The following is a 27,187-nucleotide window of genomic DNA, read 5'->3' as shown; positions in this document are numbered from 1 at the left end:
ATTCTGTGACTGTCCATATTAAAATGTAAGTTTCATTTTCATGACTGGATTTTGAGATTCTGTCCGCGTTTTGCGTGCTGTATGCGTCAAGAACCGGGTTGAGCGGGTACTCGGTACCACCAGTACTTACAGAAACCTGCTACCATGACATTTTCATTTTTTTAGTACCGAGTTGGTACCAAAGTACCGGGTCTTTTGACAACACTACAAGGAACAAACAGTTGTTGAATGGGTGAATTAAAATAAGAACCATGTTCATTGCTTGTCTTAAGTCATTTTAAGTAATCTTGCTGAGGCGCTGGTTGAGAACCATAGATCTAGAACTATTTTAAACAGTTTTTGCAAATTCTTTATAAAATGATGTGTGCAGTTGGTGTAAGCATTAATTTACAGACTACATTGACTTGTTCGGTGTTGTGTCAAAGCTGTGTGGGCGGAGTCAGTGCGGTATTGGTAATAAAAACACCAAAAAAAAAAGAGAAAAACAAAAGCCTGGCTAAACTACTATACATTTACTATAGAAATACCATGGCTAATTTTCTGAAATAAATGTCTTAATAGATTATGACATCACAAAATATCAGGACATTAATTTGAATGGTTTGTTTTCCCCCACGGCATAAACTGTTATGACGTTTTTTGTGGGCGTTCCCACCAATGCCGAACAAGTCAATAGAATATTTGTACTTTAATAGTTTATTGCACTGTAGAACTATTTCAAATGACCTGGGAAACAAGCATTGATTCCCAACTCCAGTCCAGTCATCATCAGCTCATTAGGAGAGATCTCCAGGAACTGAACTGAAAGGGTTCACTGCTCCCTGTTCCCTGAGCACATTCACTTTCAGAACACCCCCCACTGTCAACACACACAGACAAAACACCAGCATTTAGACAAGTTAAAGAAGTTTAGTGTGTGTGTACTAACTTCAATGCTCTAATTTTGTCTCTAGTGTCTTTGGACAGCTCTTTGGTCTTGGCCTTGTAGTAGTGTATACATATAAAGTGAGGAAAATAACTATTTGAACACCCTGTTATTTTGCAAGTTATCCCACTTGGAAATCATGGAGGGGTCTGAAATGGTCATCGTAGGTGCATGTCCACTGTGAGAGACATAATCAAAAAAAAAAATCCAGAAGTCACAATGTATGTTTTTTTTTTTAACTATTTATTTGTATGATACAGCTGCAAATAAGTATTTGAACACCTGAGAAAATCAAGTCACCCTGTCCCATGTGCAGAACCCCCCCCCTAAGCATGATGCTACCACCCCCATGCTTCTCAGTAGGGATGGTACTCATCATTCTTCTTCCTCCAAACACGTTCAGTGGAATTAAGACCAAAAAGTTCTATTTTGGTCTCCTCTGACCACATTACTTTCTCCCATGACTCCTCTGGATCATCCAAATGGTCATTGGCAAACTTAAGACGGGCCTGGACATGTGCTGGTATAAGCAGGGGAACCTTGCGTGCCATGCATGATTTCAAACCATGACGTCTTAGTGTATTACCAGCAGTAACCTTGGAAACGGTGGTCCCAGCTCTTTTCAGGTCATTGACCAGCTCCTCCCATGTACTTCTGGGCTGATTTCTCACCTTTCTTAGGATCATTGAGACCCCACGAGGTGAGATCTTGCATCTCGGAGCCCCAGTCCGAGGGAAATTGACAGTAATGTTGAGCTTCTTCCATTTTCTAATGATTGCTCCAACAGTGGACCTTTTTTCACCAAGCTGCTTGGCAATTTCCCCGTAGCCCTTTCCAGCCTTGTCGAGGTGTACAATTTTGTCTCTAGTGTCTTTGGATAGCTCTTTGGTCTTGGCCATGTAAGTAGTTGGATACTTACTGATTGTATGGGGTGGACAGGTGTCTCTATGCAGCTAATGACCTTAAACAGGTGCATCTAATTTAGGATAATAAATAAGGCAGACTAACAGGTCTTTGAGGGTCAGAATTCTAGCTGATAGACAGGTGTTCAAATACTTATTTGCAGCTGTATCATACAAATAGTTAAAAACCATACATTGTTATTTCTGGATTTTCTTTTTTAGATTATGTCCCTCACAGTGGACATGCACCTATGATGACAATTTCAGACCCCTCCATGATTTTCAAGTGGGAGAACTTGGAAAATATCAGGGTGTTCAAATACTTATTTTTATTATACTTATTACAAATACTTATTACAAACTTTTGAACGGCATTGTGTTTGTGTCATACACACACGTGCATTTAAATCAAGAAGTTAATATTTAGTATTATCATCAACGTTAATAAAGCTAATATTTAAAGTGCTATGTGCATTTAAATGTGATGTTTATATTAGATGTGAATTTTATCTGATAAAGTGTCATAGACCCATAAATGTAAACCTAAAACAGATGAAAATTATTAAAGCCATGCCAGTCTATATAGATTATATATAATGATTTTCAAACTAAGATATCATTTATTAGATATTTTCAGTTTGTTTTATAGAAATGTAAAATTCTGCTGTTGAAAAAGAAATAAATTTATATATACATTATAACTCCAGCTGTGCTAGTGCATTAAATAATTAACCAGACAAACTCTCTATCAGTATACAGTTTAAATTCACCCACAGTGTCAACATTTCCTAAAAATTATTCGAATTTGAGAAATAATCAGTTTTCTTCTCCCCATTATGCAGAGAAAACAGCACAGTGCTCTTCTGCTCATTGCATCATACAATCATTCAGTAAGACTGCTGTCCGTTTCTTTACCGATGCATCATTTGGTTAAAGATCGATCAGACAGAACAGTGTGGTTCAACTCTAGTGAGTTTGTGAGTCAACATAACTTCAAACTCGGTAAAAGAATGTCATAAGAAATTGCAGAACACTGGGTGGCATATTAGTCCAAAATTACTATAATTATTTAAATTATAATTTTTTTACATTTAGCATATTTTCTTATCTAGTGCATAGGCATTTTTGTGTTAGTAATAAAGGTAGTGTCACTGTTTGCTGCAGGCTTTCATCCGCCGGTGTCTGGCCTACAGGAAGGAGGACCGGTTCGATGTGCATCAGCTGGGCAGAGACTCGTACCTGCTGCCTCCCATCAGACGGCCCAGTTCCTCAGGAGCCCTGGCTCCTAACTCCAGCTCATACTGACCACAGACACACAGCCCGGCTGGACAGCGGAAGGAAGTTTGTCTTGAATTCATGTGCTTTTGCAGCAATGAGATTTGGGTTTACTGAAAAAAGTGAGAAAAAAGAAAATAAAGCATGAAAATTTAGACACACCTGGAGAATGTCACAAAGTCATTAAATAAAAACAATGCCTTCTGGAGACTCAATAGGGCACAGCTACTGTTAAGTACTTTGAAAAGTGACTGTTTTCACTCGGTTATTCACATGGTTGCCTCCCAGTTCAGAAAACAGAGAGACCTGGCGAGCCTCTATTAAATTCCCACGGTCTCTGCTGGGTTTCCGTAAATTTAAGGATTTCTTTCTTTCCGAGTTACTGTAACTGGCCTGCAAAGGTTTCATTCTTCACTCTGTAGTAATGTTATGTGGTACAGACAACAGTGTTAGCTTTCTTGTTTTGTTCAGCTAGCTACGAGAATGTAATCCTAGCATACAGAGCGTCTGCTGGCACACTAGGCCCAGGCGGCGTACTAATGTTAAATGCACAAAAGAACCAAATCTAGAGGAATGGCAATGTACAGAATCCTATGCAGGACAAAATAAAGTATCCCCTCTGGAGAGTTCATGTATATTTGTTGTACAGGATCTTAATTTCAGATATTAACTTTCGGCAGATTCGTTCTGTACAGAGGTTTAACATTTTGCCCAATTTCTTGTAAATTTGGTTTCCTGGTGTGTTTTTTCTTTATTATTATTATTTTGCTGCTTTGATGTTGCTCTTTTTCAAACCGCTGTATAATGTACTTTAAGTATAAATTGTACAGACCTGTTAAAAGAATGATTGCAAATAAATGCCAGGAAGCTGCATTAAGTGTGTTGATGTGAAGTGCTGTTGTGTAGCGCCACCCACTGGCCTTCCAGAGTAATGCTCTGTGCATGTGTCAAAGCAGTTTATCAAATGCAAAATACAGATTGCAGCAATACATGCAAGCATTGCCATCATTTATTCTGTGAAATTTTAGTTTGTAAATTGCTGTGGGGTAAGAGGAGCCACTATTTACACCTTGTAAATGCCATCAATTTTAAAATATGTCTCATTAGTATATTTATGGAAAGCTATTTTTGTGAAGACAACGTGTTTTAGCAGCAAATGAATAGCCACAGAATTTCTGTTACACAAACCAATTTTAATTAAGGTATGTAAAATATTTCTGTATTAATAGGCCTATATAGGACTAAGATAACAACGTCTATTCATATCTTGCATATCAGTTCTTTTATTTCCACCGCACTGAACACATTTTCAGATTTTATCAGATCAATATTGTGTTAATGGGGTAAAGTGTTGATAAATGGCACTGAATGCACTGTATGCCACGATTAACAGCTAGATGTGCAGCTGTCACAGCAGAACAAGCGGCTGACATCTATTATTTCAGTCTCATGCAGTGTTACTGTTCCAGCTCTTTTAACTGTATGTAGCCTATACTTGATGGACATTTGGCTTTTTAATCACCCAGCAGCAAAAGAGCCCATTACAGACTCACACAATACTTCTGAAGCCGAGAAACAGTCCAAGCATCACACAGAGCCAGTAACAACTGCTTGAGGAAATGAAATGAGCTCCTATTTCAAAAATAAATCTTATTTTACATAACTGATTAGGCAAGGATAATGATGCACTAATCATTATGAATGACTGCTGAATGAACAATCATTGAAGTATGGTTAACACGGTATGATTTAGTAAGGTGCCCGTGTGCAGAGGTTCATGTATTAACTTTGCACTGATTACACTGCGTTCTAGAAAGTGATTTAGGAAGGAACAAATAGAGGAGAGAACAACAGTGAAGCACACTGGCAGCACTCCAGCACTGTCTAGTCAATGGCATCACTGTTTCAGCTGCAGGTACACACTTGATCATCTGCAGATCACAGCGCTTGATGGCTTGGCTGTGTTTGAAATCAAATACTAGCTCACAGCTTGCTGCATACTGTGCAGTACATGTTTTTTTTTCTTTTTTAGCAGTATGTGCCATTATTACACTCCAACATTTGTCACATGACCTCACAATATCATCTGCAATTCAGGCAGTGGCTTTTAGTTATCACAGACTTGATTCACACGGCTGTTATTATTCTGTGCCAAGGCATGAGCAAGTATTGTTTATATAATACATAAATCATTGGCATAGATGTATAGTGCACATAGATTGATTTAACTTCAAGTCAACTCAAAGTAGGCTAGAGTCGAGGCAAGACATCACTCAGGTGAGGGTAAAACCTTACTTTTCGCCAGGTGATTATTCACAGTACATTTTGTATCACACGTTTTCTAAAACATTGTGTATTTATGCATTATGTAATTACATGGGCAATAGTTTGCATAGGCCTACATACATAAAAAGACATTTGACAAAGCCAGATTCAAAATGTATTATTATTTTTTTTTTTTAAATCACAATGGTGGTGTTTTGTATATATCGTTTCATCACTCAATAAGTCAATAATTTTTTTTTACATTTTTGGATATTTTCTTTGCACTAGGCTGAAAAACATATTATGGAAGCAAATATCTTAGAATTGGAGGGAAAAAAGCTTTTGGATGTAATGTTTTTCCTTTAAGGTTTTATCTGAAGAATAAAAGTCAATAGCCTACCTAAATAGGACCCTCTTAGTTTATAGTAATATAAACTGTAAATATGTTCACTTGTGATTTTTCACTTATAGAATAAGTTACCATATGAAAACGTTTAAACTAGTGGTTTATACATTTGAAAGTAAATGTTTATAAACTAAAAAGTGGGTTAATTTAGTTCCAAGAAGTATTAATTTAAAGTTAAATAATATAGTCCCACGGTATCTGTACATTTGAAAAACACCAAAAACTGAACCTGGATAACGCTACTAACACAAATTCAGTTTTAGCTGGACACTGCTTTTTACCTGTACATTACCTTTACATTTCAAATATATTAATCAAACTGGATGTAATTCATGTAACATTGTATTTATACTCAAGGTACTTCAATGAATATCATACTTTTGTTATTGTAAAAAAAAAAAAAAAAATTCATTAAATGTAGAGAGGTTTCACAGCAATCTATTTTGGTTTAGATGGTAGTTTTACGTAGTGGCAAATATGTGTGTGTGTGCAAGTTGTCTTGGGGTGTTAGGGCAAAGCAGACAGCTGGTCTTTTCAGTCTACTGGAATTGATGTTGATAGTGTTGAAGTTATTCAGCCAAGTGATGATATCTCAGATCATTATTTAGTTTTGTGCAAACTTCATATAGCCAAAATTGTAAATTCTACTTCTTGATACAAGTATGGAAGAACCATCACTTCTACCACAAAAGACTGCTTTTTAAGTTATCTTCCTGATGTATCCAAATTCCTTAGCATATCCAAAACCTCAGAACAACTTGATGATGTAACAGAAACTATGGACTCTCTCTTTTCTAGCACTTTAAATACAGTTGCTCCTTTACGCTTAAGGAAGGTTAAGGAAAACAGTTTGACTCCATGGTATAATGAGCATACTCGCACCCTAAAGAGAGCAGCCCGAAAAATGGAGCACAGCTGGAGGAAAATAAAACTAGAGGTATTTCGTATTGCTTGGCGGGAAAGTAACCTATCCTACAGAAAAGCATTAAAAACTGGTAGATCCAATTTATTTTCTTCTCTTTTAGAAGAAAACAAACATAACCCCAGGTATTTATTCAATACAGTGGCTAAATTAACGAAAAATAAAGCATCAACAAGTGTTGACATTTCCCAACACCACAGCAGTAATGACTTTATGAACTACTTTACTTCTAAAATCGATACTATTAGAGATAAAATTGTAACCATTCAGCCGTCAGCTACAGTATCACATCAGACAGTGCACTATAGACCCCCTGAGGAACAGTTCCACTCATTCTCTACTATAGGAGAGGAAGAATTGTATAAACTTGTTAAATCATCTAAACCAACAACATGTTAGACCCTATACCATCTAAGCTAGATCTTCTGACTATCATTAATTCCTCATTGTCATTAGGATATGTACCCAAAACCTTCAAACTGGCTGTTATTAAGCCTCTCATCAAAAAACCACAACTTGACCCCAAAGAAAGGCCATCCGAGATATAGATGAGATGTTTCTTCATCTGAACACACTTGGAGAAATGTAACTTTACATCACTTGCTCACCAGTGGATCAACATGATGAACTCATATTTTGGCAAGAAATGACAGTTATAATACATGACAACCATCAGTCCCTTCTTTATAAATACACACAAAATAAATCAATTTGTTGATGTTGTTGTTTATTTCTACTGGTGACAGTGAACAGGACTATTGCACATACTGCAAGCCAGTTAAAATGCACATCATTTAACACTCAGGCGCTTTAATCTAGAGATCATTAGCTTTGCATCTACTGTGCAGACTGAGGTAAGCATAGCATACACAAAATATTAGCATAGTTTGTTGATTTAGCATAGTTTGTTGTGTTTGGGCTACTGAAGAACTTAAATCTAATTACTAATACTACAAATCTAGCTTCTAATAAAATACATTTCCCTCTCTCAGGGGGATCATCGCTGTGACGTTGATGTGCTTTTCTCCTAAAAAGTTTTGTTTTCCCCCTATTTTATATACTAGTGACTAAATCTCAACAACAGCATTCATTGCACTATGGTTAGTATCTTAAGTTAGACAAAGTTAGATGCACTACATGGCCAAAGGCACTGATGTCGGGTGAGAGGGTCTGGTGACAGTCAAGGTCTTCCCCACCAGACTTTGTAAACCAGACCCTGTTTTTGGGCACCGCCAGTTCTGTAGATGAACATTATGGTGTAGCATTGACATTGTGTTCACTGGAGTAACTGATAAAACAAAACCCATTGATTAGAATGAGATGTTCACATACTTCTGGCCATATAATGTTGCAGGGTGTTACAAATGTGAATGTCATTTTGTTCCATGTCTTGTGAATTCAAGTTCAGTTCTAGATTTTAAAGATAATGTTCACTAAATGTTCAAAAGTTGTGCTCCATTTCCACATTAAACAATTTGGATTTGATGCTTAGTTTCTAAAAAAAATATTGTGTTTGAATTAACGTACTTGCAACAGATGTCCATGGGGCAAGATATCTGGGTTTTAAAGAAAAAAAGTGAACCTTTACATTTTTGAATAAACATTAAGATTAGTAATTGCTTTAAGTATTTTTCAATGTCATTTCATGTTATGAATGTAGTTAACCAATGTTAAGAAACTGAACATTATTGTCGATGTCAAAGAAAGAACAGAACACAATCGACATGAGACAAGAGAACATGGAGAAGGGTAGAGGAGAAGACATATAATGTCATAGGAGGAAGTCTGATCCTTCATTATGAAATCATAGCTTGAAGATCTCACCACCTCTGCATTCCACACGTCCAGTTTCCTAGTGGAACATTCTAGAACATCTGAGAGGTTTGTAATTCTAGAAAGAACTAGTTAATTATAGACCAATCTCGAATTTCCCTTTTCAGTCCAAGATACTAGAAAAGGTGGTATCCTCACAATTATATTCCTTCTAAGAGAAAAAATGGTATATGTGAGGATTTCCAGTCAGGATTTAGACCGTATCATAGTACTGAGACTGCTCTCCTTAGAGTAACAAATGATCTGCTCTTATCATCTGATCGTGGTTGTATCTCTCTATTAGTTTTATTGGATCTTAGTGCTGCGTTTGACACAATTGACCACGACATTCTTTTGCATAGACTTGAACACTTTGTTGGCATTAATGGAAGAGCATTGGCATGGTTTAAATCGTACTTATATGGCCGCCATCAATTCGTAGCAGTGAATGAATATGTATCATATCGATCACAAGTGCAGTATGGAGTACCTCAAGGCTCAGTACTAGGGCCGCTACTCTTCACGCTTTATATGTTACCCTTGGGAGATATCATCAGGAAACATGGTGTTAGCTTTCACTGTTATGCTGATGATACTCAGCTCTATATTTCTTTACATCCCGGTGAAACACACCAATTTGAAAAACTAATGGAATGGATATTAGTTTTTGTTCTTCCATTTGACATTATGGGAAATTAACATTTACAGGTGTATCAGCGCAGAATCTCAAACAGAAAGGGAACTGTAGATAAATAAAGAGTTTTAATAAAAGATTATTAATAAAGAGTTTTTTGAAGTTACATGCACATCTAAACAATAAACCTTTATGGTTTTTTATGGCATCACTGTAAACAAAAAAAAACTTTTGCATTAATTCATTTAGCAGATGCTTTTGTCCAAAGAATCAAAGAGGAACAAAGCAATTTAGCAAATAATATATCTTTCCTTTTAAAGTGTAATGCTTTTCCATTACTTCTGAAATTCCAGAAATCACACTGTTTCATGCAGCAGGAAGAAACTCATCTTGAAATGAAAAAAAAGAAGAAAGAAATATACCTTTCTCCCGCATTACCTTAACCCAGATAAATGTGTTCAGGCAGCAGAATGCTGAAATTAGCTCCCCACAGGCTGCCTTTGCTTGTGAAAGGGAACAAGCCCTGGTGGCTTTTCTGACAAATATCTTTAAACACATAAATAATGTGCAAACCTGCTCCCACAGAGGACTGGTAACACGTCACTGCTGTGATCACTCAGTAAAACTCCTATTAATGTGAGAAACAAGGAGTGACAGGGGACACGGAGGAAAGAGAGGCTGGATGAGATCCGGAGAAAACCCAGTCCTCAGGCAAATCACTTTCATCTACAGCAAAGGGCTTTCTTGAAAATCTGTCTGAAATCTGCCACAAAAAGGTTTTTGGGTAAGGTAATGGTGCGTTTTGTAGTGATTGCATTTCGATTAGAGAGTTGCATTTAATGCTGCAGCTGCGTCTCAACATTATACCCAATGCCTGTGAAATGCAGAGATAATCCCTGTGAAATGGGCTGGAACATGAAAATTCAACAGCTTATATATGGAGTCCATGCATTACAATGAATGATGAGCTCACTACAGTGCTTTAATGCTGCACTGACCACCGTTTTTTTTTTTTGTTTTGTTTTTTTTTTCAGAGAAAACTATTATAACAGCATTTATTTCTGATCTGAGACATTCAAGGAAAATTAACTCATTCTCAGGCCATCCGAGATATAGATGAGATGTTTCTTCATCTGAACACACTTGGAGAAATGTAACTTTACATCACTTGCTCACCAGTGGATCAACATGATGAACTCATATTTTGGCAAGAAATGACAGTTATAATACATGACAACCATCAGTCCCTTCTTTATAAATACACACAAAATAAATCAATTTGTTGATGTTGTTGTTTATTTCTACTGGTGACAGTGAACAGGACTATTGCACATACTGCAAGCCAGTTAAAATGCACATCATTTAACACTCAGGCGCTTTAATCTAGAGATCATTAGCTTTGCATCTACTGTGCAGACTGAGGTAAGCATAGCATACACAAAATATTAGCATAGTTTGTTGATTTAGCATAGTTTGTTGTGTTTGGGCTACTGAAGAACTTAAATCTAATTACTAATACTACAAATCTAGCTTCTAATAAAATACATTTCCCTCTCTCAGGGGGATCATCGCTGTGACGTTGATGTGCTTTTCTCCTAAAAAGTTTTGTTTTCCCCCTATTTTATATACTAGTGACTAAATCTCAACAACAGCATTCATTGCACTATGGTTAGTATCTTAAGTTAGACAAAGTTAGATGCACTACATGGCCAAAGGCACTGATGTCGGGTGAGAGGGTCTGGTGACAGTCAAGGTCTTCCCCACCAGACTTTGTAAACCAGACCCTGTTTTTGGGCACCGCCAGTTCTGTAGATGAACATTATGGTGTAGCATTGACATTGTGTTCACTGGAGTAACTGATAAAACAAAACCCATTGATTAGAATGAGATGTTCACATACTTCTGGCCATATAATGTTGCAGGGTGTTACAAATGTGAATGTCATTTTGTTCCATGTCTTGTGAATTCAAGTTCAGTTCTAGATTTTAAAGATAATGTTCACTAAATGTTCAAAAGTTGTGCTCCATTTCCACATTAAACAATTTGGATTTGATGCTTAGTTTCTAAAAAAAATATTGTGTTTGAATTAACGTACTTGCAACAGATGTCCATGGGGCAAGATATCTGGGTTTTAAAGAAAAAAAGTGAACCTTTACATTTTTGAATAAACATTAAGATTAGTAATTGCTTTAAGTATTTTTCAATGTCATTTCATATTATGAATGTAGTTAACCAATAACCAAGAAACTGAACATTATTGTCAATGTCAAAGAAAGAACAGAACACAATAGACATGAGACAAGAGAACATGGAGAAGGGTAGAGGAGAAGACATATAATGTCATAGGAGGAAGTCTGATCCTTTATGAAATCATAGCTTGAAGATCTCACCACCTCTGTATTCCACACGTCCAGTTTCCTAGTGGAACATTCTAGAACACCTCATCAGTTTAATATTCCGGAATGTCCAGCTGATACAATACTTCAAAATGTCTTCTCCATTTCCAATACTTAGTACAGAATGTACTAACATCTACTGAATTTCCAACCTGTGTGCTCTATAAATCCTGTCCCAGTCTTTCTATCTCATCGATCAGGAAGTCAATGTCAGATCTGGTTACAGCTGGATTAGAGATAACCATCCTGAAGAAGTTGACCTTGTCACCTTGAGGCTGATAGCCCACCATTGTTGTCCCACACTCCATCATCATTGCCTTGATCTTGGGGGCAACCTAGATAGAAGTCACAGGATAGAAGCTTAAGGTAACCTGGCCGAATAAAGTGAGCGTTGAAATATGTGCCGTACACATTTGTAGAGCAACTTATGTAGACTGAGAAGGAGTGAGTTTGAGTATCGTCTCACCCTATGAAGCCTTTGTCTTCTCTCCTCTCCATCTGGCAGGAGCCGCAGGTTTGGAGGAATGTACCAGAAACACACATTGGTGTGCTGCGGCTAAGAAACAGATAGAAGGGCAGCATTTAAAAGTTATGAAAGAAACCTTGACTCTGAATAGTACTAGAGTATGTGATTAAGCCTGGTAAACTCTGTTGTGATTGCTTTCACTAACCTCCCCTTGAAACACCATCTCATATCCTTCTCGGCTCTTTATCTTGTGGTAGAGATACTCAGACAGCTCCAGACATCTGTCAATGTGCTTCTCAAAGCCTATAGTGCCCTGTTAAAGATGACAGATGCATAACATTACAGCTCATATTCTACACAGACATCTATGTGTTGGATTGACATTAATTCTACACATGACAATACAGTAAATATACATTCGCCATCTATTCATCCAACCAAACATCCATCTTGCTATCCACCCATTTGTCCAACCATCCAGCCACCCACCCACCCATTCTTCCATCCATTCATCCATCCATTAATCCACCCACCACTTTAACCATCATCTTTCCACCCATTTATCCATCATCCATCCACCCATCCATTTATTCATCATCGATCCATACACCCATTTATCCGTCATCCATCTATGCATCCACCCATCATCCATCCATCCACCCACCCACCCATTTATCCATCATCCATCCCAACAGTTAATCCATTAATCCACCCATAACTCTGTCATTTATTCCAACTATTCATCCATCTTCCACCCCTTCATCCAATTTACACTGTTCATCATCCATTCAACTGTTCATCAATCCAACATCCGTCCAATCCACCATCCATCCATCCAACCAACCAACTGTTCATCCCCCCATCCATCCATCCCCCACCCATTCTTCCATCCAACCATTACCCATCAATCCACCCACCTGTTCATAAATCCATCCATCCCTCGGTCCACACATTTATCCATCATCCATCCCATTGGTTCATTAACTCATCTGTTCATCCATCCACTCATACATCCATCATTAATTCCAGCTGTTCATCTATTGACTGATTCCATCAGTCCATTAAAAACATGATTTTTGCATTCTGCGTTTGATTCATTCATGAGTATCACATTATCAAACGCAGAGGTTCTGATCTCATGGATGTGAACACATACCTTTGACTTCCACATGAGCCAGAATTTGAAGATGTCTACATGGCGGCCACACTGTATGGCTTTGTCCCCTGTGTCATAGGTAACATCATACTGCTTATCCGGCTGAAAGAGATAACCAGCACACATGGAGTTGCAGCCCTGAAGAAGACCCTGGAAACACACACACAGTGAGAAAGCAGGAACACTGACAGGATATGAACATAATAACGTCAAACTCAGATAGCAGCTATTTATCTCTCTTTTGATTCTTTGTCTCTATGCTTCTTGTCCTCACTCAGCTTTCTTTGTATTCTATCACTGAATTTCACTTAGTTCCATTACTATTCAGACTCATTTACTCTAATGCACCATTTCTCCCTTTCTCTCTTACCTTCTCTCGGACCAGAATGGCAGAGCACTGCAGTGGAACGCCCATCATCTTGTGTGGGTTCCATGTGACAGAGTTTGCTCTGGAGAAACAACACTGATCAGAACATGCTGTTCACATGTTTAGTTGGTCAATAACACAGATTATGTGATTAGCAGGGGCATAGCAACCATTATAACATTAGAAATTTGAACTTCGTTAAAGAGTCTTAAGTGGGTCATGCAAGTTTACTCTAAGTATTTAATTCCATTAATAAAATATGCATGTACTATTTTTTAAAATAGACTTTTAAGAGTCCCTTTTCCCCCTGGTGCGTAATGTATCATACCTCTCAATGCCATTCAGTTTGTGTCTGTGTTTTCTGGACATCAGCAAACCTCCACCCCACGCTCCCTTCAAAAAAATTCCACAGATCAGTTCCAAAATATGTCTGCTAAAGTGAATAATGAAATGATCACAAACGTACATCCACATGTAGCCACATGTTGTATTTCTCACAGATGTCAGCGATCTCATTGATTGGATCAAAGGCGCCATACACTGTAGATCCAGCTGTAGCGTTCACAAACACTGGCACAAACCCCTGGACAGCAGAGACACAACAAAACCATTTTACCAGATAACATGCACAAGGAAAATCAGAGATGATCAATACTAAATCTTTCAAACTAAACTGAAATGAAATGCTTCTGAAACAAATATGGGCGTAAAGGAACTCCGTTTATTTAAATGAACCCCATGTTATGCTCAGCATCTTAATGGGCCAGTACTGAGATACTATGTTCTGGTGTCTTTTAGATACATCATTCATGTTTATTAATCAACTACACAACTACATTTTTAAAAAAGTGTTATCAAAGGAATGTTCCAGTTTCAATACAGGTTTAACTTTAGAAGTCCAAATGTGCTTACAAACAAAGTCTGCAGTGCAAGGAATCAAAGGTGTAAAAGCAGATATGTCCAGTTTGTATTTTCTTAAGCAGTTTGTAATTGTTCTTTACAAATAGACAAATAGATAAAAAGACAAAAACAGACAAACATATGATTATGCATTATTTTCTTAATCGTTGCTTATTGTGAGAAAATGACAGTGCATAAAGGTTTTTACATGGTTGTGACAGAAAAATAAAGACTGGAATATAACTTTATAAAAGGATGGGCAGCAATCAAATCTCAATAGTCTCATATAATGTTGAAGTCTTTTGGTTAGAGGTGAAGAGTTTATTCTTGTGCACTAGAGACTCACCTTCTGTTTGGCATCAATGACTTTGGTCTCCAGATCAGCCGGAATCACTCTACCTCTAACAAAGACATGCAAATGACTCTTGTTGATGAGACAGTCCACAAACACACAGCACAGACACAGAGAGTTTCCACTTACCTCTCATCTGTCCTCAGCAAGATCAGATTCTCTGTGCCGAAACCCAGCACTGCACTGGCCTTCTTTATAGAGTAGTGACTCTGGGAACAACATTATAACAGACATGTAAGTGTACGGAGGTTTGTGCATTTTTATTTACATTCAAGTCTTCAAAATGGAAAGACAAGACCCATAAAGACACACCATCTTAGAGCTTAGCTCTCACGTTTCATTTGCATTTGGATACATTTAAATATGGTGCATCAAGTCATATCACACCAGGTTATATTCATCTGTTGAAAAACTGGTGCAGGCCCATCTGAAGGACATTACTGGACTCTTGCTGGATCCTCTTCAGTTTGCCTACAAAGCAAACAGATCTGTGGATGATGCAGTAAACATGGGACTGTATCATGTTCTGCAACATCTAGACAGACCAGGGACTTATGTGAGGATCCTGTTTGTGGATTTCAGCTCAGCTTTTAATACCATCATCCCAAACCTCCACCTGCCCAAACTACCTCCGTCTGTCAGTGGATCACCAGTTTCCTGACAGACAGGCAGCAGCTAGTGAGGCTGGGAAAACTCACATCCAGCACCCATACAATCAGCACCGGAGCCCCCCAGGGCTGCGTTCTCTCCCCACTGCTATTCTCCCTGTACACTGATGATTGCACATCTAAGGACATCAAGCTCCTGAAGTTTCCAGACGACACCACACTCATCGGCCTCATTCAGGATAGTGAAGAGTATGCTTACAGACAGGAGGTTAAAGAGCTGACTGTCTGGTGCACTCTCAACAACCTGGAGCTTAACACGCTCAAAACGGTGGAGATGATTGTGGACTTCAGGAGAAACCCCCCTGCACTCCTCCCACTCACCATCATGAACAGCACTGTGACTGCAGTGGAGTCATTCAGGTTCCTGGGCACCACTATCTCTCAGGACCTGAAGTGGGACATTCACATTGACTCTATTGTGAAAAAGGCCAAGAAGAGGTTGTACTTCCTTCGCCAGCTGAGGTAGTTTAACCTGCCACAGGAGCTGCTGAAACAGTTCTACTCCACCATCACTGAATCCATCCTCTGCACTTTACTAACTGTCTGGTTCAGCTCAGCTTCTAAATCTGACCTCAGAAGACTACAGAGGGTAGTCCGGATTACTGAGAGAATCATCGTTACAACCCTCCCTTCTCTCCAAGAACTGTACTTATCCAGAGTGAGCAAAGGGGCTGGCAAAATCACTCTGGACCCCTCACATCCAGCACACTCCCTCTGTGGTTTTATACCAGTGGCGTAGGCACGGGTGTGCCAGGGTGTGCCTGTGCCACCCACAGTGGCAGCTGGCACACCTAAAAATAGAAGCAGAATTATTTTTTATAGTCTCAATAAAAAATGTTTACCAAACTTGGGCTATTATTGATTACTTAAAAAATAAATATATATTTTTAAAATCAACCCTTTCCCGCGTAGATTACAAATATTTTAACTGACCCCTTGTTTCCATGGCGACGCATCATGATTGTCACGTGACACACCACAGCCACTAACAGATGTATCGGTATTCGTTTTATTTCGTTTTTCATTTTTTATTAAAATATATACACAGACTTGCTTACCATGTAAACTATCTGATATTCCAATTCTTTGTTTAAAAACTTTTATAAATTATCTTGATCTATAACGAGATGAGCGCTGCAGTTCAGAGTCCTGTCAGCCGGATTTAATGTAACGTTACAGCACTTGAATTCCCCAGTTTCTCCCGAAATACATAAAAGTAAGTGGCTGTTGAACTGGACGAAAAACAGAGTAAACTTTATTGTTCTGCTATGTGTGTCTGATATATGAATAAAACACTGTAATTCTCTGCAAATTACATTTGATTAGATAGTTTTTGCTGCTTCCATAGACATTAGTGTGTATTTTACAAACTACCAATGTATTGTTTTACTAGTGATTATGTACATTTAAATGTATGAAACCTAAAATAAACATTATGCACTGAGCGCGTCCGTCTCTGGCTCAGTGCCAGCCAAAGCACGAAAGCTGTTTGACTCTGGCAGTTCTGTGACGCCACTGAACATTCTAAATCATACTCTCAGGGGCACAGAAATAAGAATCCAATGTATGGTGCAATAATGCTAAAAACGTTACAATTTAATTTACATTTTAAATTATTTTTGTTAAAATATATCTGCCGACATTTGGACTGCCAACCAATCAGCAAACAGCTGCTGACTGTGACCCCAAAAGTCTATGATATAAACAGATCATTTTTGATTGCACATTGCTAGCTAGCAATATGTCGGAGAGCTTCTTTCTTAATTTTTTTTTGGCTTGATGGACAGCCGGACACAAGGCCTTAACGTTACACCTGATGAGGATGTTTCTCCCTCCCAGGGCCCAACATCAACAGACAGTGTTGCCAGATTGGAAATGTCCAAGTCTCGTACCAGAAGTTCAAAATTATTGTGTTTGGAAGAAAATTATTACATTTAACAATTAACTACATTTTGACACGACCAAATTACCACTAGGAGTATGGTTGGACAGAAGCAGTGCGACAAAAATACTATCCCATAATTTTGCACAGTAATCTGACAATAAATGTGGCACACCCAGATTTTCATATGCACACCCTCTCTTTTCTGGCTACGCTACTGTTTTATACTATATATTTACACTGAAGGCAAGAGAAGAAAGAGAGTGAAGAAAGAGCGAGTAAATGACTTACATGTTCTGAGGTGAACAGCACCAGTCTGGGAGCCGCTGCCATGCCTTTGATTTTAACCTCAGGGTAGTGTTTGTACCGTGCCACCATCACGCTGTACATGTTTGAGATCGCCCCTCCTGCAAGGACAAACATTTCACTTCATTTAATAGGTCTGAAATTAAACATATAAAGCTTACTACATCATATATGATGCACACATTTCTAAGGCCTTTTTCAAAGCTGTTGCACACAATCTACTACATGCCTTCTTGTTTATATAAAGTTCACTTGTTTTCTGCAAGTGAACGTCGCTTGATTGTGCCATCCCAAAGAAGCACAAAGTCACTTTTACGGACTTTTAAATTAAATGTTCCCTTCTGGTGGAATGAACTCCCCAACTCAATCCGAGCAGCTGAGTCCTTAGCCATCTTCTAGAATCGGCTTAAAACACATCTCTTCCATCTTTATTTGACCCTCTAACTTTAACACTCACTATTCTAATTCTATTCTTTAAAAAATCTAACTACCTTTCTAATCTTTTTGTATTCTATTTTCTTTTCATTTATTATGCAATTGTATATGTATGTGTGTGTGTGTGTATGTGTAAAGACCTCTAACTAGCTTGCTCTATTCTTTTTTTTTTAATTCTATCTGTTTTCTTTTTATTTATTATATAAGTTAAAAACCCATCCTACGTGTACTGTGTTAACCTAACTGAGACTTGTTATAGCACTTAGCATTGCTCTTTTTGTTGTTTTTGATTGCTTCCACTGTCTTCATCTGTAAGTCGCTTTGGATAAAACCGTCTGCTAAATGAATAAATGTAAATGTAAATGTAAATATAAATGGCCATATAAATATCACTGACTGCACCAAATTGCATATTTTTGTCCTGTTCGGGCCTCTAAAAAAAAAAAAAATAAAAAAAAAATATATATATATATATATATATATTGGTGTTTTTTCTTCTGTGCGAGCTTCAAATTCTCCGATATCATACTATACGAGCCACAAAAGCCTGATGTGTCATAATTGAACACATATGCAGTTTTATTTTATTTTGTTCAATATGCGGTTTCATAAAAAACAAAAAAAAATGTTTCACTATTATTTCATATGTCGGGCTTTCAACAGCCTAGTGTAGGCAGCCACAGGTTGTCATTTTTTGTTTGTTTGTGAATCAGTGCACCGATGAAAACACCAGCCAATGGTGTGCTATATTAAACATCACCACTTAATCTAGATTTCTTCATTATTCACACCTGGTGAGAAAATGCCATCGCCCTCTCCATTCGGCCAGCCAATGATCTCTCGCATTTTCTTCAGGGTGAGCTGTTCCATCAGTACAAACACGGGTGCAATCTCATATGTAAACCTGTAAACACACACACACACCTCGTTACTACTCGTCCCACATTAATGAGTGTCCTGACAGCAGGAGGTAATTCACTATCTGTATTTATGTCAGTCTGTTCCATCCATCCCAGAATCATTGTGATGGGATGAACCCCACTGGATTCATCTTCAACCTATTATAGCCTGTCAATAATCATCCACGGTGATTAGTAATGATGAGCAGCTCATTAGTTCATGCAAATGTCAAGTGCTCATGCAGTTCTGTCTAATCTATATACACAGTACTGACAGAGAATTTAGAGACAGCATGAGCGTGCAAACATGAGAAGATGAAATCATATACTGTCGAGGAGACCGGGGCTAGTTGTCACACGAGTTAGAGGCAAAAGTTTTATATTATTGTTAAAACATCTAGATTGAAACTAAAAAAAAATTTCACGTCTTTCAAAAAATGTAAATTCCATTACATTTTTGTAATAGCTTTTGGGTAAATGCAATAAAACCACATTCTACATTCAGACAATAAGGTAGTTTTAAAAGTAGATTTTTTTTTTTTTATTAATTAAAAAAGAAAATAACTTTATAAAATAAATTGCACCAGTTTGAAAAATACCTTTCTTGATTATTTTTTATAAAATAAAAAAAAATAGTTGTATTGTGCTTCATAATTATTTATTTTTCTTTTTAGGTTGAATAAAGTTTTTTTTTTTTTTGGACAATAATGGTGAAAATTTCAATATCTCTTCAAACGGGATATTAAGGACAGACAAATGTTCATTTAGGGATTTTATTATAGGGATATTAAGGACAGAAACAAAAAGTGTGACTATCCCTGTGTATACTTCTGTATATGCTCACTTTTAAGAAATTTACGAGGTGAACAAGAGCTCATGATCACATTTGATGTCATTTCCTAAAAGTGTTAATTTGCTGTTTTTATGACACCATCAGTTCTACCATAAAACTGTCTGTTAGCCATTATAGATGTTAAACAGCCCCATGAAATCCAGAGGATCAGTCATTTGGGAATGAGGGGAGTAAATCTGAGGATGTGGAGTAAATCTTTTATTGATCAAAGGAGAATTTGGGCATGGACTGTGAAAGACGTCATAAAATCTCTGAGCCTCAGAGGTCAATCAGAACCAGGGGACTCACTGCTGTTGTCCTTATATAAATGAAGAAGATCCCAATAGACCCATAAAAATACCTAGAGCAGAATTAGGCTTCCTTTTAGTTTTATAATCTGACATCAGAGTCATTTGACCAGATCACACAGCCATTTAATTTTTTAAAGCACTGGCATGGTTAGAGTTAATTTTTTTTTTCACATGAATACCGGCATCTACACCAAATTGCATATTTTTCCTCCTTAAATATGACCTTCATATTCTCCTATATCATGTATGAACCATAAAAAAAAAAACATTTTTAGTAACTTTCCTATTTCAAATATATAAATGAATAAATAAATAAAAGATATTATGACTATAACAGCTTTTTAGTGATGCTTACTAAGACAATCATCACTATTATTACTACTCAAACTTTATACAGCATCATTTTTGTGTGTAGCTCCTCCCTCATCATTTTTACTACAGGCATATATGATACCTCACATTTTGTTAAGAGGTGCGATATTAATATTATAAGTAAACCAATCCATTTTTGACCTGCCATACAATAACAAAAAACTCACTTGTACTTAGCCAGAGCCATATTAGAGACTTTGGGATTTGGGGTTTTTTGACTGTCAGTAATCACAACGACCTACAGTTGCATAGCCACACATTTAAATGCCTACAACAGCATAGCAATGCAATGGCAACCATTCACAATGCACAAATAAGAATTGTGCACAAATAAATACATTTTCTTTTAAAAAGCGTGGTTTGTTTTGCTCTTATATGTAATACTACTGTAATTCAAATTTTTTGCATTCTCAATATCAAATATTACTCACCAGTCTACGTTTAGGATGAACAGACAAATGGCTTGGATGGACAGATGAATGAATGGAAGGGACATGGGGGTGGAGGTGTGGATGGAGTCTCAGCTGGCACTGTGTCTCGGTGTGTAGCTGCAAATTAGTCTTGACCAATGAAGTGTTACTCCTCATTCTGGCCACGTTCATCCGCAGACTGAGCTTTTCTGATGAGAGCTGATGTGTGTTACTCTCAGCTGATAAACACAAGTAAATACCAGTCACCGCAGGCTGAACTCACATGTTGGTGTTGGCAGTAGAGGTCAGCCACTCTCCAGCTAAACCAATGATGTCTAGACCTGAAGACAGCTGGTTAAAAAACCTTGGGTGACCTGCAGAGACAGGAGGAACGGAAATCAGACACACACAGCTGAATATGCAGGTGTTACTGTAATGCTCTTGAAGACTGGTATGGGTCACCTGTGCGGACGCCGTATTTGAGCGTGTCCCTGCAGTCCACCAGGATCTGCTCCAGGCTCTCGGGCTCATCACACAGATCTAAGTTGAAGCCCTCCATTCCCTCCAGCAGCTGGTGCGGATGATGGAAGTCCAGCACTTTTGTGGATCTGTCGAAGGTCTTGCACACATAGTTAGTGAGGATGTCCACCACCTCCAGCAGGAACTGCATCGTATACTCCTCACCGTTTTTAGCAGGAAGCAGATCTGTGACCAATTTTGTTACACCGTTTTATCAGTCAGTCAAATTGCTGTTTGTTATGACAGTTTCCTTCATTCATATAAAAATGTCATTTACACATGCTTGGAATAATTAGGATTTTTCTTTGATGTTTTTAAAAGAAGTATCTTCTGCTCACCAAGGCTGCATTTATTTGTCCAAAATACAGTAAAAACGTTAATAATATGAAATATTATTATAATTTAAAATTACAATTTTCAATTTGAATATATTTTGAAATTTATTCCCATGATGGCAAAGATACATGATACATTACCGCTGGTGGTGAGTTTTTTTAATTATATATATATATATATATATATATATATATATATATATATATATATATATATATATATATATATATATATATATATATATATATATATATATATTAATGAAGGATTAACATTAGCCAAGGATGCATTAAAATCACCAAAAGGGACAGTAAATAGATAATGTTAGGAAATATTTATGTTGTTCATTTGGACTTTCTATGCATACAATAATTTTGTAAATATATATTTTAAATTATATATATATATATATATATATATATATATATATATATATATATATATATATATATATATATATATATATATATTTTTTATTATTATTTTATTTTATTTATTTTATTTTTTATTTTTTTAAGTATTAATCGAATCAGCATATTAGTCTCAAATTAGTCATATCAGCATATGATTTCTGAAAGATCATGTGACACTGAAGACTGGAGTACTACAGACACAATCTGCTTTGCTATTCAAATCCTTCATTGGAATTACATTTTTTTTTTACCTTTTTTGTTCATTCTAAAACAATTAAATCCATACTATTAGAATAAATATGTATATTAAAAAAAGAACTTTTATAATTTTATTTTTTTTATTTATTTTTTAATTTTTATATTTTTATAATTATAAAAGCATAAATTAATTAATATGAACAATTTTGCATTAACCAGAAAAGTTATTTTGAAATAGTTATATTGAAAGTCAAAGTAAGAAAAAAAAAAGAGCGAGTATGAGTGATTGTAGAGTAAAGCAGCAGCCCTCGTCACTCACCTCGCGCATACAGATTGGAGAAGTCCGTCTCTGCGCGTCTGAAGCGAGCGTCGCGCTCGTTGTCCCGTGTTAAAATGCTCTTGGGCTGCTGATCGTTAAAAAACCGGACAACTCGGGTCTTGTCGTCAACATTATTATTCTTCTGCAAAAACCCTATATTATTACACAGAGAAGGAAAATGAAATGAGCGGCTTCCGTTTCCAAACATCACTGCAAATAATTAAACACAGACGAAATGTCTTGAAACTTCTCTCCGGTGCAGTGAGGGTGTTCTCGCGGCTCGACTCGAGTGTATCTCTGGGGGGAGGACACCACTCATGACATCAGTTACACAGCGATTTTGATGGACTGTAAATGACCAATGAACCCTCACCACCACAGAGACCCAGACGTGAGCGCGCGCCGGGGACGCGCTGCGCGTGCTGATCCGACGCCGCGGGTTATACATGTTACATGTCACATAAATAACAATAAATAAATAAATACATTAATGAAAATTATGTAGCCACATGCTTTCGTTAAGAAACAATAGTAGGTAGCCTAACAAAAGATCTAGAGATTTAAGATCTCATCACACTGCATTAACTACAGAGGAGTTATAGCATCATTCGCTTGCATCTGCATATGAACGCCACTACAGATTATTTCATTTCGTCTTCCTCACTGTCCGCATCCTCATCTTCCTCAGCTGATATGGGATCAAATGAACGCTGTTCTCCGACAAAGGCAGCTACATTTCAAGTATGCCAAATTAATATATTGCAAATTAAGTAATATAGTTTAAATCGTTTTCAGACTGAATTGTTTTTTCTTTTACTCAGCAAAGCAAATGGTCATTTTATAGGCAGAATTATTGACTAATTATTTTCTAAAATGTACATTAATATTCTCATTCGTCTGTATCTAATGAAAGACAACCATAAACCGATTTATCGCGAATGAATAATTCACGAAAGAGCATTTCTTCTGAAAGCAGCTCTTATCAGTAAACTTGCGCCATCACGGCTAAACAGAGGCTTGACGGATTGTGCTTTAACAGATCTTCATTGAGCACAAATTCTCTTATTGGGACAAATATAGATTTATCTGCTCACCTCTTCGCCAGATTTTAACTATACGCTGGATAAAACAATCTTAAAGCTATTCTTTATCTTTAATAACCGTAACTTTTCGAAGGGATTTTCTTTATAAAATAGCAAATTCTGTCATTTTCAGGATGTTTTTTCTTCTTCAGTAGCCTAGTCTATTTATTGCAGTGCATCTCCAGACAGTCAAATACTCGCCCCATTAAATATGTCTTTACAAAGAAACGCATTTTTAGTCTTCTCCTCCATTCATGGGTCCATAATGGAGGTAAATTGCTTTGGTGCTGTTGACTGTCAATTAGGTGATCAGCAGAAACCACCAAAAGGGGGCGCTTAGAGACACGTCTGGTCGTAGCAATTCATATTCATGCACCAGAGGACCTGGTGGTTATCAAGACAGCTCGCTCTGCATTTCAGGCCTACGAACCGAGAAACACTTCCATCTCATTCACTGAGTTGCTTATAGAGGAGGCAGGTTTATTTATTTATTTTTTACTCACCGCATATCTTCATTCCGAGTTTCCTCGTGCATCCATGAGCGACTCCACTCCAGTCAGAGTCTACGGGGAGAAAACGGCGAAACCTCTAAGTAATCTGGCAAATAATGCCATAATAGTGCTTCATATTCTACTAATATGAAATCAATGCGTGGCAACTGAACAGACTTTATCATTAATACAGGTCAAGTCAGGACGAGAGGTTGATCTGGAGCGTTCAGCACCATTCACCAGCAGCTCAGGATCATCTCTGTCGGACCCGTTCTTCTCTCTTCATCTCGGGAGCATTCAATCTTCTTCTGTTTCAGCTGCAATTTTGATGTGACGTAAATAATTGCCATGTCTGGTGTGGCATGATTTTTTTTTTTTTTTTTTTGATCTGTGATGCAATTGTATATTTCTTAATTTAATCGTCACAAATGGCTAAAATTGTATATGACGAATTGATTGACGTTTTGTTTCTAAAAGTCTTCATATCGAAAATCTTTCAAGAGTCGAATAATGGAAGTTAATAAATAAATATGAAAATTTGGCTTCGGAGAATTCTAAAAAGCAATATAAGAAAGAACTATGAGAAATAAAGTATTCAAATCTATAACTGCTCATCTAAAAAACTAAAATAAAAACAGAGCCCGCAGATACAAACAAAGCCGACACGAAGTCACATTATACCATGTCTAATGTCTGAAGAGATTGTTTCTGTTGCGGTCGTACGGAAAGTAATAGACGAAGCTGTGTGCGTGTATTAGAGCTGATTTAGAATACCTAAAATTGTATACTCCACCTAATTGCACGTATAGGCCTAAAGACAGACTCGTTCCCGGATTTTATTTATTTTTTATTTTTTTTAATTTTTTTTACGACGAGACGACAAATATATCGCATATTTAATACAATACTGAAGCTAGAAAATTGTCCTGGATAATAATAATAACAATCGGCTAATTTTAAATGATTAAAAATATAATTAATTTCAATTATAGACTATAGGCTACATTTAAAGAACAGTGGGATGCACATTACCTGTTAGCATCTATATCTAGCAAGACAAAAAATGTGTTTGAAATGAACGATGACTGCTCGTTTGTCTTCACTAATTGTCTGTGATGAAGAGAGCGCCGTTTTCCCGCCTCACTGACAAGATTAATAGCGTTGGATACAAAGCAAATTGCCGGAGTGAAATAGTGGTTTATCGTTGATGGACCTACTTGAGGAGGGTGGCCATAAATTTGTCGAGTTGGGACCCGGATCTCCGCCAGAGGAGGAGGAAGCCGCCATCAGCCCCAGTAACTCCTCACTCCAAACAGCCTGTCACTCTCAGAGAAACTGCTCCTGATTCAGCAGACAAAAGTCAGGCTGACTGGAGGGAAGACTGGGGAAGTTCAAAATAAATAAATAAATAAATAAATAGATCAGATACATTAGGTTCTTTGGGTTAGAAGCTGTTATGGAAACAAAACCATAAGAACAGCAAGAAAACAGAACAGAACAGAGCCTTATCAAAGAGTCACTTCTGTATAAAAGATTATTTAAATGGATATGGTTTAAAATGAAACTATTAATTTCATTAAAGGACCTTTAAGACACCCCGAGTTTACGCACATGTTGCCGAGTCTTAAAATTATTTATTGTAGGCTAACATCCTCAGATAAGTCAAATAAGCCGTGAATAAACAAACTCATGAAAATTCATTTATTTTTTATTTATTTTGTTTTTACTGAAAATTCTACTGGATCGATATGTCAATGTATTTTAAGACACTGAAATAATACATGTGAACTAAAACGATGCTCTAAAGGTTTATTCTTTTAAAGAAAACAAAACACTGAAAAGTCCAGCAAACCGCTTACCTTGTGAAAAAACGGAGGGTGCAACAGTATCCAAAATCTCCACGCAACTAAATTTCCTCGACGTCAGATGCGCCCTCACTCCTCCAAAACCAGCTCTCAAATATCAGCAGAAAAAAGCCATTGACCTTCTAGAGACAGTGTTTTATGAGCTGCTCCTGCTCTGCGCGCGGTGGTTAATCCTCTGACAGAATCAGATCTCGTTCCTGCAGAAGCATCGGCGCGAGCGTTACGGCAGCTCTGGTACGTTCCCGCAGGACTTTGTGCCTAAACAAAAAAGCAAGTCACGAACAAACACTTTTTCCAAGTTTGACACAACAGCCACACAGGACAGAAGCGCACAGCACTGCCCATTACATGCTGCTCCAGATCTTAAAAGAGCTTGTGAGAGGAGTGTGGGTCATTCTGACCTTCAAACATCAAGGACAACAGTGCTTGTCCAACAATGCGTTTTAGCACCTGTGCTTGAACACACTATTCGTTATAAACATCGATAAGCGAGATACTCATCGAGATTTGAAGGGTTAGCCTATATGCTTATGGTCAAGCAATCTTCTTAACCTTGAAAAGAGAAGCTCTTGTTTGAGAAGTTTTAGTCCTTGGACACGAATGGGAATGCTGTTCAGACTGGTGCTGTAGAAGATATCCACATGGTGGCAGCAAGCGTTCAGTTAATGTAAGACTCTCACGCGCTTCACATGCATATATATTATCCTAGTTCAAGCACCGCGCGCACCTCGTTTTAGTTTGTTTTTCTTCCTCAGTGTGATAAAATTTCTTTAAGTACTATCTTCTCTAAACAATACAATTAATCGCTGGATTCTGTCATGTTGTACGTCAATAGCGTCCAGAGACGTTTCAGCACCTGGACAGCTCCCTTTGTGACTCAGATCTGCAACACATGAACATCAGTACTAAACATGTATTGAGCTTCAGTGAATCAAACTGGAAACTCACAGCTCCCGCTGTTTATTCTTTATTGTTAACAAACAGGTTCATCAATGGACTTTCCAACTCAAAGAACCCTCTCTTATGAGGCATCACTTTCTGTTGAATTGAGTTCTTGAGTTACAGTTAAAC

The 27,187-nt window shown here is 37.3% G+C and overlaps 2 protein-coding genes across 4 annotated transcripts in view; one reads left to right on the top strand and one right to left on the bottom strand.

The window, feature by feature from the left end:
- Nucleotides 1-3,975, top strand: part of tlk1a (tousled-like kinase 1a) — a 31,994-nt gene extending 28,019 nt beyond the window's left edge. For all 3 annotated transcript variants that reach the window (XM_026218634.1, XM_026218633.1, XM_026218632.1), the window contains one exon: nt 2,992-3,975. In XM_026218634.1, the coding sequence (XP_026074419.1) occupies nt 2,992-3,132 (141 nt within the window). In that variant the 3' untranslated portion in view covers nt 3,133-3,975. The remainder of the gene's footprint in view (nt 1-2,991) is intronic.
- A 7,553-nt stretch (nt 3,976-11,528) lies between these two features.
- On the bottom strand, nt 11,529-26,263 carry gad1a (glutamate decarboxylase 1a). Its single transcript, XM_026218637.1, has 17 exons — nt 26,111-26,263; nt 25,469-25,632; nt 24,264-24,323; nt 22,679-22,831; nt 21,356-21,598; nt 21,177-21,267; nt 18,861-18,973; nt 17,620-17,735; nt 14,908-14,987; nt 14,773-14,827; nt 13,993-14,109; nt 13,855-13,919; nt 13,530-13,608; nt 13,160-13,309; nt 12,209-12,316; nt 12,004-12,093; nt 11,529-11,872 (listed from the first exon to the last, which is right to left on the bottom strand). Exons 2-17 carry the CDS (start codon nt 25,536-25,538, stop codon nt 11,699-11,701), a joined length of 1,764 nt encoding a protein of 587 aa, XP_026074422.1. The 5' UTR covers nt 25,539-25,632; nt 26,111-26,263; the 3' UTR covers nt 11,529-11,698.
- Between the last annotated feature and the right edge of the window lie 924 nt (nt 26,264-27,187).

The sequence above is a fragment of the Carassius auratus genome, chromosome 34, assembly GCF_003368295.1.
Source record: "Carassius auratus strain Wakin chromosome 34, ASM336829v1, whole genome shotgun sequence".
Classification (NCBI taxonomy): Eukaryota; Metazoa; Chordata; class Actinopteri; order Cypriniformes; family Cyprinidae; genus Carassius; species Carassius auratus.
This window is presented reverse-complemented; position numbering and strand designations above follow the sequence as displayed.

Coding starts and splice junctions, on each gene's coding strand:
- gad1a (XM_026218637.1), bottom strand. CDS start 25,538: ATGGCGGCTTCCTCCTCCTCTGGCGGAGATCCGGGTCCCAACTCGACA. Junction 24,324..25,468: donor TTTATGGCCACCCTCCTCAA/GTAGGTCCATCA, acceptor TTCTCCCCGTAG/ACTCTGACTGGAGTGGAGTC. Junction 14,110..14,772: donor TCATTGATGCCAAACAGAAG/GTGAGTCTCTAG, acceptor TCTGCTGTCCAG/GGGTTTGTGCCAGTGTTTGT.